This window comes from Sinohyriopsis cumingii, chromosome 14 (genome assembly GCF_028554795.1).
Source record: "Sinohyriopsis cumingii isolate HCF-2022 chromosome 14, ASM2855479v2, whole genome shotgun sequence".
Lineage (NCBI taxonomy): Eukaryota > Metazoa > Mollusca > Bivalvia > Unionida > Unionidae > Sinohyriopsis > Sinohyriopsis cumingii.
Window position 1 is genome coordinate 31,325,764 of NC_142974.1, and position 13,259 is coordinate 31,339,022.

Below are 13,259 nucleotides of genomic sequence, written 5' to 3' on the forward strand. Positions count from 1 at the left end.
ACCCACCTTATTGACGTTGAAATTTGGCTGGACTTGGAATGACTGAACAAAGCAATCTGGAAAGGATTTATATGTATTGCATTACGTGATCAGTTGAAAAGAAGAAAGAACGTGTCAAAGAAACATGGAAATTGTATATCAAGCTTGAAACTGATAGATTAAAATCGTCGATTCCTTCTCCACTATAATTAGTATTCAAATCCACAAAGTTTCACTATCAGTGTAAAGGCAAAACAGAAGGTTGAATATGAATATAGGAGAAAAACACAGAGCAAACTAAAATCAAATCAGTATGACTTATTTAAAGATCTGTTTGTTAGCATCTCTTTAATACTGCTACGATGTTAGGTTACCTATAATGTGACTAAAACAATATTGACTTTGTATGAATCTCATGCGATTGGACAGTCACAAAACATGAAAGCGGTAGGAGGATATATGATTACTCGGAGAGTAATGGTAATAAAATGTACAATGCCTCCTCATTTCAAGAATCTAACGATTCACAATTATAAGAATGGAAAGGTCATGAAGACTACTTACCCACTGTACACTCTGAAAGGAATATATAAAGTGATTGAGATGAGTGTGCAAATAAAATCACATTTAATGTGGTTCGGAAGACTCAGTACAGGAATGTGTCCCATAATTGAATTTTTCATTATATCTCAAATTTTCAGTAATGTAACCTCCTTTTGTTCGCAAGTAGATAATATGATTTTGATTCAACCAGAGGTACTATTATTTCTCCTGCTAGTACTGATATGTCTTAACATCATATTTCCAATACCAATAAGTGTGTCTATTCCTGCCCCAACCCTAATCCATGCGAAATTTAAGTTCAAGTATGTCCATTATATTGTATACTATACATACAAAGCAAGCTTTTAGAAAATGTCTAAAACAGCTCACGGAACATGAATAAGACAATCTTATTAACTAATGGGCAGAGAAACTATTCAATCAAAGCCCATTGTTCTTCAGAACGCATTGCCCTATAGTGATCCAGATAGAGTCAAATGGTACGGATGAATTATGTATAGGCAGCAATAAACAAATGTTACCATTTATCCCAGCTATGACTTTTGATAATTAGCATTACATGGAGCCTTTAAAACATACGACAGACATAAGGTTACATTAAGAATATGATAATAAGATTGGATTCTTGTAAAAGAAATACAAATAATCAATGTACATGTACTTACCATTACTTTGTTGGGTTTTAAGGTATCTGGAATAGCTAACACAGACGGCCTGCATTGAATTATTGACCAGTGCCGAATAGCTCTCAGAGAGGGTAGGGGTTCTACTCCACACCCAGGAATTCTGGTATGTACACTGTCCCTGATTATTTGTCTTCTCACAGCCGTATATGAAGGCATAGTTATCATAGTCTGTACTCACCACCCAATAGTCAATAACATCTGAGTCTGGAAAATAGTAACAATAATAATTGGAAGAAGAATAATTACTGCAAACAGTTTAAATAGCTTACAGGTGATGAATGAAAGCTATTTTAAATCGATAGAAATTTTAACCATTGGCAAAATACTACATTAACGCAAGCCAGGAGTATATTTGAATTTAAGGTTTCATATAGTTTAGAATCTTTCATTCCAGGTAATAAGAATAAGCAAAACACTGTGTTAAAAAAATGACTATTAGCGATAATCGTGATTTCCTACATTATGAATGTACCAAACGTCAGTGAAAACTGTACGCACGAATGAGTCATTCGAAACGTCTTTGTTCTTAAATATTATTAATATTGTTTTTATAGAAAAATAACTTTAGCATCAGTTTCCATCAAGAACCTAACTGGAACGAAACCAAACACGTTGCTAAAGTTGATTCCACTGCCTGTATGTTTGTCTGTGTGGAGGGTTAGCATTACAACCATTCATTGAATAGGAACTTACATGTTTGATTCCAATATCTTGTGCCTCTGAACTTTCCAGAAACTGTCGTTTGTTCCAGCAGAGCCACATAATGAAAACACATACTGATGTTTTCAGGGGATCTGTAAGTTTGTAAAGGGAAGAAAATGGCTAATTCACAAGAAATCTTAATTTGCAACATACATGCATCTCACATTCATTGCGTATGAGTCAAGAGCTGTAAGATTACGAAAGTGATGAATACGTGTCATTGTATTTGTGAAAGACACTGATATTATTGACTAAAACAGTTTACTTGTGTCTTTAGAACAAATACCATTAAGTAGTTAAACAAGGGATAATTATGATAAAAAAAATGTGGTATTTCCGGTACCTCGAAGTTTGAAGAGTGTGATTAATTGAAATCAGATATAACCAAGCAACGCACGTACACAAGGAACACGAGTACATGTTTGTTTTCTTTAATAAATACCTCTTTGTTCAATTCTCAAAAAGAAATTTAATTAGGAATTTTCTTCTTTCCTTTGACTTTTTCGTTTGTAAAAGCTGATGATGGATGAAATTTATAAATAATGCATCCATTTAATAACTGCTCATACAAGAATAATGATGATGCACGCTGCCAACATGTACCTGATTACTGAGGAAAGATTTTACAGATTGCGTCTGAAACTATTTTATTGTGCCCAGTCAAAAGTTTGCGAAAGACTACCGTTCGTGGCATAAATGGAAGCAAGAGTAATAAAACAAATACATGTATCGATAAATGACAAATTTAAAGGATAGTTGATACCTTCCGCTGGCAAATACAGTGATCGAGCTGTTTGGGTTGAGAACATAGTAGTGAGTATAATCCTGAACCAGTTGGTCTGGAGGTATATAACTCTGCGCAAACCACTTTTGTTCATACCACTTCCCAACGAACTGCAATTAGGAAAGAATACAATAAATGAGACTAATAACAATTTACCTTCACACAAGTTTCCAATGAGAACATGCAATGTCTCTTTCATCACTTCGAGATAGAAACCATGGACTTAATTCCCGCCATTGAGACTATATTGGGAACTACGTTTCTATATATTTGACATTATGGAGGCGGAAGGACACAAAGTCACAATAAAAACACTGATATGCAAAATACAGATTTTAAAATAAACGAATATTGTTTCTCAGACAGTCGTAGAATTGTATTGCTTATCTTGTAAAGAACGCAGTAAGTAATCGCTTTATGCTTCTGAGGTCCATGGATCAATTTGTATTGTTAGCATTGACAGTGTTAGCGGTAGAATATAGTCTTTTTCGTAGTCTCTTACCATGTGGCAGGAAAGAGCATTCCCTCCCCCGTCAGGACCGCTTTTTTCACCGTCATAAATACCGTCAAAAGTACGTAAGTAAAGCAGTTTAACCTCTTTCATAATAATAATAATAATAATAAGGATGGGATCATATTTATATCTAACGTTTCTCTTCAACACATATACCCACCTTATTGACGTTGAAATTTGGCTGGACCTGGAATGACTGAACAAAGCAATCTGGAAAGGATTTATATGTATTGCATTTCGTGATAAATTGAAAAGAACAAAGACAGGGTCAAAGCAACATGGAAATTGTATTTCAAACTTGAAACTGATAGCTTAAAATCTTCGATTCCTACTTCACTATAATTGGTATTCAAATCCAAAAAGTTACACAATCAGCATAAAGGCAAAAGAGAACGTTGAATATGAATATAGGAGAAAAACACAGAGTAAACTAAAATCAAATCAATATGACTTATTTAAAGATCTGTTTGTCAGCATCTCTTTAATACTGCTACGATGTTAGGTTACCTATAATGTGAATAAAACAATATTGACTTTGTATCAATCTCATGCGATTGGACAGCCACAAAACATGAAAGAGGTAGGAGGATATATGATTACTCGGAGAGGAATGGTAATAAAACGTACAATGCCTCCTCATTTCAAGAATTTAATGATTCACAATTATAAGAATGGAAAGGTCATGAAGACTACTTACCCACTGTACACTCTGAAACGAGTATATAAAGTGATTGAGAGGAGTTTGCAAATAAAATCACATTTAATGTGGTTAGGAAGACTGAATACAGCAATGTGTCCCATAATTGAATTTTTCATTATATCCCAAATTTTCAGTAATGTAACGTCCTTCTCTTTCCAGGTAGATAATATGATGTTGCTACAACAGGAGGTACTATTATTTCTTCTGCTAGTACTGATATGTCTTAACATCATATTTCCAATACCAATAAGTGTGTCTATTCCTGCCGCAACCCCAGTCCACGCGAAATTTAAGTCCAGGCATGGCCATTCTATTGTATACATACAAAGCAAGCTTTTAGAAAATGTCTTAAACAGCTCACGGAACATGAATAAGACAAACGTATTAACCAATGGGCAGAGGAACTATTCAATCAAAACCCATTGTTCTTCAGAACGCATTGCCCTATAGTGATCCAGATAGAGTCAATGTTTCGTGAAGATATATCAGATGGTACGGATTAATTATGTATAAGCAGCAATAAATAAATGTTACCATTTATCCCAGCTCTGACTTTTGATAATTAGCATTTCAAGGAACCTTTAAAGCATACGACAGAGATAAGGTTACATTAAGAATGTGATAATAAGATTGGAGTCTTGTAAAAGAAATACAAATAATCAATGTACATGTACTTACCATTACTTTGTTGGGTTTCAAGGTATCTGGAATAGCTGACACAGACGGCCTGCATTGAATTATTGACCAGTGCCCAATAGCTCTCAGGGAGTGTAGGGGTTCTACTAAACACCCAGGAATTCTGGTATGTACACTGTCCCTGATTATTTCTCTTCTCACAGCCGTATATGAAGGCATAGTTATCATAGTCGGTACTCACCACCCAATAGTCTATAACATCTGAGTCTGGAAAATAGTAACAGTAATAAGTAGAAGAAGAAAAATTACTGCAAACAGTTTAAATAGCTTACAGTTGATGAGTGAGAACTATTTTAAATCGATAGAAATTTTCACTATTGGGTATATGCTACATTAACGCAAGCCAGAAGTATATTTGAATTTAAGATTTCATATGGATTAGAATCTTTCATTGCAGGTAATAAGAATAAGCAAAACACTGTGTAAAAAATGATTATTAGCGATAATCGCGATTTCCTTCATTATGAACGTACCAATCGTCAGTGAAGACTGTAGGTACGAATGAGTCATTCGCCACTCCTTTCTTCTAAACTATTATTAATATTGTTTATATAGAGCAATAACTTTAGAATCAGTTTCCCTCAAGAACCAAACTGGAACGAAACCATACACGCTCCTAAAGTTGATTTCACTGCCTTCATATTTGTCTGTGTGGAGGGTTAGCATTACAACCATTCATTGAATAGGAACTTACATGATTGGTTCCAATATCTTGTGTATCTTAACTTTCCAGGAATTGTCGTTTGTTCCAGCAGAGCCACATAATGAAAACACATATTGATGTTTTCCGGGGATCTGCAAGATTGTAAAGGGACGAAAATAGATAATTCACAAAAAATCTTAATTTGCAACATACATGCATCTCACATTCATTGCGTATGAGTCAAGAGCTGTAAGATTACGAAAGTGATGAATACGTGTCATTGTATTTGTGAAAGACAGTGATATTATTGACTAAAACACTTTACTTGTGTCTTTAGAATGAATACCATTAAGTACTAAACCAAGGGATAATTATGATCAAGAATAATGTCTAACACATTCAGGGCTCAATCATGTTTTCTTATTTTGTAAAGTTATAACACCATTGTGGTATTTCCGTTACCTGGAAGTTGGAAGAGTGTGATTTATTGAAATCAGATGTAATCAAGCAGCGCAATTAAACAAGAAACATGAGAACAGTTGTGTTTTCTTTAATAAATACTTCTTTGTTCAATTCTCCAAAAGAATATTAATTCAATTGTGTTTCAATTGAAAGTTAATAAGGAATTTCCTTCTTTCGTCTGACTTTTTCGTTTGTAAAAGCTGATGATGGATGAAATTTATAAATAATGTATCCATTTTGTAACTACTCATACAAGAATAATGATGATGCACGCTGCCAACATGTGCTTGATTTTTCAGGACAGATTTTACACATTGCATCTGAAACTATTGTATTGTGCCTAGTCAAAGGTTTGCGAAAGAATACCGTTCCTGGTATATATGGAAGCAAGAGTAAAAAGACATATACATGTATCGATAAACGACAAATTTAAAGGATAGTTGATACCTTCCGCTGGCAAATACAGTGATCGAGCTGTTTGGGTTGAGAACATAGTAGTGAGTATAATCCTGAAACAATTCGTCTGGAGGTATATAACTCTCCGCTAGCCACTTTTGTTCATACCACTTCCCAACGAACTGCAATTAGAAAAGAATACAATAAATAAGACTAATAACAATTTACCTTCACACAAGTTTCCAGTGAGAACATGCTTGGTCTCTCTCATCACTTAGAGAGAGAAACTATGGACTTAATTCCCGCCATTGGGAATATATTGGGAACTACGTTTCTATATATTTCACATTATGGAGGCGGAAGGACACAAAGTCACAATAAAAACACTGATATGCAAAATACAGATTTTAAAATAAACGAATATTGTTTTTCAGACAGTCATAGAATTGTATTGCTTATCTTGTAAAGAACGCAGTAAATAATCGCTTTATGCTTCTGAGGTCCATGGATCAATTTGTATTGTTAGCATTGACAGTATTAGCGGTAGAACATAGTCTTTTTCGTAGTCTCTTACCATGTGGCAGGAAAGAGCATTCCTTCCCCCGTCAGGACCGCCTTTTGCACCGTCATTAATACCATCAAAAGTACGTAAGCAAAGCAGTTTTACATCTTTCATAATAAAAAAATAAAAATAATATCAATAATAATAAAAAAAATAATAATGATAATAATAATAATAATAATAATAAGGATGGGATCATATTTATATCTAACGTTTCTCTTCAACACATATACCCACCTTATTGACGTTGAAATTTGGCTGGACTTGGAATGACTGAACAAAGCAATCTGGAAAGGATTTATATGTATTGCATTACGTGATCAGTTGAAAAGAAGAAAGAACGTGTCAAAGAAACATGGAAATTGTATATCAAGCTTGAAACTGATAGATTAAAATCGTCGATTCCTTCTCCACTATAATTAGTATTCAAATCCACAAAGTTTCACTATCAGTGTAAAGGCAAAACAGAAGGTTGAATATGAATATAGGAGAAAAACACAGAGCAAACTAAAATCAAATCAGTATGACTTATTTAAAGATCTGTTTGTTAGCATCTCTTTAATACTGCTACGATGTTAGGTTACCTATAATGTGACTAAAACAATATTGACTTTGTATGAATCTCATGCGATTGGACAGTCACAAAACATGAAAGCGGTAGGAGGATATATGATTACTCGGAGAGTAATGGTAATAAAATGTACAATGCCTCCTCATTTCAAGAATCTAACGATTCACAATTATAAGAATGGAAAGGTCATGAAGACTACTTACCCACTGTACACTCTGAAAGGAATATATAAAGTGATTGAGATGAGTGTGCAAATAAAATCACATTTAATGTGGTTCGGAAGACTCAGTACAGGAATGTGTCCCATAATTGAATTTTTCATTATATCTCAAATTTTCAGTAATGTAACCTCCTTTTGTTCGCAAGTAGATAATATGATTTTGATTCAACCAGAGGTACTATTATTTCTCCTGCTAGTACTGATATGTCTTAACATCATATTTCCAATACCAATAAGTGTGTCTATTCCTGCCCCAACCCTAATCCATGCGAAATTTAAGTTCAAGTATGTCCATTATATTGTATACTATACATACAAAGCAAGCTTTTAGAAAATGTCTAAAACAGCTCACGGAACATGAATAAGACAATCTTATTAACTAATGGGCAGAGAAACTATTCAATCAAAGCCCATTGTTCTTCAGAACGCATTGCCCTATAGTGATCCAGATAGAGTCAAATGGTACGGATGAATTATGTATAGGCAGCAATAAACAAATGTTACCATTTATCCCAGCTATGACTTTTGATAATTAGCATTACATGGAGCCTTTAAAACATACGACAGACATAAGGTTACATTAAGAATATGATAATAAGATTGGATTCTTGTAAAAGAAATACAAATAATCAATGTACATGTACTTACCATTACTTTGTTGGGTTTTAAGGTATCTGGAATAGCTAACACAGACGGCCTGCATTGAATTATTGACCAGTGCCGAATAGCTCTCAGAGAGGGTAGGGGTTCTACTCCACACCCAGGAATTCTGGTATGTACACTGTCCCTGATTATTTGTCTTCTCACAGCCGTATATGAAGGCATAGTTATCATAGTCTGTACTCACCACCCAATAGTCAATAACATCTGAGTCTGGAAAATAGTAACAATAATAATTGGAAGAAGAATAATTACTGCAAACAGTTTAAATAGCTTACAGGTGATGAATGAAAGCTATTTTAAATCGATAGAAATTTTAACCATTGGCAAAATACTACATTAACGCAAGCCAGGAGTATATTTGAATTTAAGGTTTCATATAGTTTAGAATCTTTCATTCCAGGTAATAAGAATAAGCAAAACACTGTGTTAAAAAAATGACTATTAGCGATAATCGTGATTTCCTACATTATGAATGTACCAAACGTCAGTGAAAACTGTACGCACGAATGAGTCATTCGAAACGTCTTTGTTCTTAAATATTATTAATATTGTTTTTATAGAAAAATAACTTTAGCATCAGTTTCCATCAAGAACCTAACTGGAACGAAACCAAACACGTTGCTAAAGTTGATTCCACTGCCTGTATGTTTGTCTGTGTGGAGGGTTAGCATTACAACCATTCATTGAATAGGAACTTACATGTTTGATTCCAATATCTTGTGCCTCTGAACTTTCCAGAAACTGTCGTTTGTTCCAGCAGAGCCACATAATGAAAACACATACTGATGTTTTCAGGGGATCTGTAAGTTTGTAAAGGGAAGAAAATGGCTAATTCACAAGAAATCTTAATTTGCAACATACATGCATCTCACATTCATTGCGTATGAGTCAAGAGCTGTAAGATTACGAAAGTGATGAATACGTGTCATTGTATTTGTGAAAGACACTGATATTATTGACTAAAACAGTTTACTTGTGTCTTTAGAACAAATACCATTAAGTAGTTAAACAAGGGATAATTATGATAAAAAAAATGTGGTATTTCCGGTACCTCGAAGTTTGAAGAGTGTGATTAATTGAAATCAGATATAACCAAGCAACGCACGTACACAAGGAACACGAGTACATGTTTGTTTTCTTTAATAAATACCTCTTTGTTCAATTCTCAAAAAGAAATTTAATTAGGAATTTTCTTCTTTCCTTTGACTTTTTCGTTTGTAAAAGCTGATGATGGATGAAATTTATAAATAATGCATCCATTTAATAACTGCTCATACAAGAATAATGATGATGCACGCTGCCAACATGTACCTGATTACTGAGGAAAGATTTTACAGATTGCGTCTGAAACTATTTTATTGTGCCCAGTCAAAAGTTTGCGAAAGACTACCGTTCGTGGCATAAATGGAAGCAAGAGTAATAAAACAAATACATGTATCGATAAATGACAAATTTAAAGGATAGTTGATACCTTCCGCTGGCAAATACAGTGATCGAGCTGTTTGGGTTGAGAACATAGTAGTGAGTATAATCCTGAACCAGTTGGTCTGGAGGTATATAACTCTGCGCAAACCACTTTTGTTCATACCACTTCCCAACGAACTGCAATTAGGAAAGAATACAATAAATGAGACTAATAACAATTTACCTTCACACAAGTTTCCAATGAGAACATGCAATGTCTCTTTCATCACTTCGAGATAGAAACCATGGACTTAATTCCCGCCATTGAGACTATATTGGGAACTACGTTTCTATATATTTGACATTATGGAGGCGGAAGGACACAAAGTCACAATAAAAACACTGATATGCAAAATACAGATTTTAAAATAAACGAATATTGTTTCTCAGACAGTCGTAGAATTGTATTGCTTATCTTGTAAAGAACGCAGTAAGTAATCGCTTTATGCTTCTGAGGTCCATGGATCAATTTGTATTGTTAGCATTGACAGTGTTAGCGGTAGAATATAGTCTTTTTCGTAGTCTCTTACCATGTGGCAGGAAAGAGCATTCCTTCCCCCGTCAGGACCGCCTTTTGCACCGTCATAAATACCGTCAAAAGTACGTAAGTAAAGCAGTTTAACCTCTTTCATAATAATAATAATAAGGATGGGATCATATTTATATCTAACGTTTCTCTTCAACACATATACCCACCTTATTGACGTTGAAATTTGGCTGGACCTGGAATGACTGAACAAAGCAATCTGGAAAGGATTTATATGTATTGCATTTCGTGATAAATTGAAAAGAACAAAGACAGGGTCAAAGCAACATGGAAATTGTATTTCAAACTTGAAACTGATAGCTTAAAATCTTCGATTCCTACTTCACTATAATTGGTATTCAAATCCAAAAAGTTACACTATCAGCATAAAGGCAAAAGAGAACGTTGAATATGAATATAGGAGAAAAACACAGAGTAAACTAAAATCAAATCAATATGACTTATTTAAAGATCTGTTTGTCAGCATCTCTTTAATACTGCTACGATGTTAGGTTACCTATAATGTGAATAAAACAATACTGACTTTGTATCAATCTCATGCGATTGGACAGCCACAAAACATGAAAGCGGTAGGAGGATATATGATTACTCGGAGAGGAATGGTAATAAAACGTACAATGCCTCCTCATTTCAAGAATTTAATGATTCACAATTATAAGAATGGAAAGGTCATGAAGACTACTTACCCACTGTACACTCTGAAACGAGTATATAAAGTGATTGAGAGGAGTTTGCAAATAAAATCACATTTAATGTGGTTAGGAAGACTGAATACAGCAATGTGTCCCATAATTGAATTTTTCATTATATCCCAAATTTTCAGTAATGTAACGTCCTTCTCTTTCCAGGTAGATAATATGATGTTGCTACAACCAGAGGTACTATTATTTCTCCTGCTAGTACTGATATGTCTTAACATCATATTTCCAATACCAATAAGTGTGTCTATTCCTGCCGCAACCCCAGTCCACGCGAAATTTAAGTCCAGGCATGGCCATTCTATTGTATACATACAAAGCAAGCTTTTAGAAAATGTCTTAAACAGCTCACGGAACATGAATAAGACAAACGTATTAACCAATGGGCAGAGGAACTATTCAATCAAAACCCATTGTTCTTCAGAACGCATTGCCCTATAGTGATCCAGATAGAGTCAATGTTTCGTGAAGATATATCAGATGGTACGGATTAATTATGTATAAGCAGCAATAAATAAATGTTACCATTTATCCCAGCTCTGACTTTTGATAATTAGCATTTCAAGGAACCTTTAAAGCATACGACAGAGATAAGGTTACATTAAGAATGTGATAATAAGATTGGAGTCTTGTAAAAGAAATACAAATAATCAATGTACATGTACTTACCATTACTTTGTTGGGTTTCAAGGTATCTGGAATAGCTGACACAGACGGCCTGCATTGAATTATTGACCAGTGCCCAATAGCTCTCAGGGAGTGTAGGGGTTCTACTAAACACCCAGGAATTCTGGTATGTACACTGTCCCTGATTATTTCTCTTCTCACAGCCGTATATGAAGGCATAGTTATCATAGTCGGTACTCACCACCCAATAGTCTATAACATCTGAGTCTGGAAAATAGTAACAGTAATAAGTAGAAGAAGAAAAATTACTGCAAACAGTTTAAATAGCTTACAGTTGATGAGTGAGAACTATTTTAAATCGATAGAAATTTTCACTATTGGGTATATGCTACATTAACGCAAGCCAGGAGTATATTTGAATTTAAGATTTCATATGGATTAGAATCTTTCATTGCAGGTAATAAGAATAAGCAAAACACTGTGTAAAAAATGATTATTAGCGATAATCGCGATTTCCTTCATTATGAACGTACCAATCGTCAGTGAAGACTGTAGGTACGAATGAGTCATTCGCCACTCCTTTGTTCTAAACTATTATTAATATTGTTTATATAGAACAATAACTTTAGAATCAGTTTCCTTCAAGAACCAAACTGGAACGAAACCATACACGCTCCTAAAGTTGATTTCACTGCCTTCATATTTGTCTGTGTGGAGGGTTAGCATTACAACCATTCATTGAATAGGAACTTACATGATTGGTTCCAATATCTTGTGTATCTTAACTTTCCAGGAATTGTCGTTTGTTCCAGCAGAGCCACATAATGAAAACACATACTGATGTTTTCCGGGGATCTGCAAGATTGTAAAGGGACGAAAATAGATAATTCACAAGAAATCTTAATTTGCAACATACATGCATCTCACATTCATTGCGTATGAGTCAAGAGCTGTAAGATTACGAAAGTGATGAATACGTGTCATTGTATTTGTGAAAGACAGTGATATTATTGACTAAAACACTTTACTTGTGTCTTTAGAACAAATACCATTAAGTAGTTAACAAAGGGATAATTATGATCAAGAATAATGTCTAACACATTCAGGGCTCAGTTGTGTTTTCTTATTTTGTAAAGTTAAAATATGATTGTTGTTTTTCCGGTACCTGGAAGTTTGAAGAGTTTGATTTATTGAAAAGAGATGTAATCAAGCTGCGCAATTACACAAGGAACATAAGAATAATTTTGTTTTCTTTAATAAATACTTCTTTGTTCAATTCTCCAAAAGAATATTAATTCAATTGTGTTTCAATTGAAAGTTAATAAGGAATTTCCTTCTTTCGTCTGACTTTTTCGTTTGTAAAAGCTGATGATGGATGAAATTTATAAATAATGTATCCATTTTGTAACTACTCATACAAGAGTAATGATGATGCACGCTGCCAACATGTGCTTGATTTTTCAGGACAGATTTTACACATTGCGTCTGAAACTATTTTATTGTGCCTAGTCAAAGGTTTGCGAAAGAATACCGTTCCTGGTATATATGGAAGCAAGAGTAAAAAGACATATACATGTATCGATAAACGACAAGTTTAAAGGATAGTTGATACCTTCCGCTGGCAAATACAGTGATCGAGCTGTTTGGGTTGAGAACATAGTAGTGAGTATAATCCTGAAACAATTCGTCTGGAGGTATATAACTCTCCGCTAGCCACTTTTGTTCATACCACTTCCCAACGAACTGCAATTAAAAAAGAATACAATAAATAAGACTAATAA

General features: G+C 34.2%; 1 protein-coding gene across 1 annotated transcript in view; it reads right to left on the minus strand.

Moving 5' to 3' along the window:
- Positions 1-13,259, minus strand: part of LOC149783515 (uncharacterized) — an 89,025-nt gene that overhangs the window by 39,794 nt on the left and 35,972 nt on the right. Inside the window, exons 8-11 of the mRNA XM_089932859.1 lie at positions 11,521-11,745; positions 8,128-8,352; positions 4,608-4,832; positions 1,209-1,433 (exon numbers count right to left, since the gene is read on the minus strand). Of these exons, the coding sequence (XP_089788985.1) occupies positions 1,209-1,433; positions 4,608-4,832; positions 8,128-8,352; positions 11,521-11,745 (900 nt within the window). The remainder of the gene's footprint in view (positions 1-1,208; positions 1,434-4,607; positions 4,833-8,127; positions 8,353-11,520; positions 11,746-13,259) is intronic.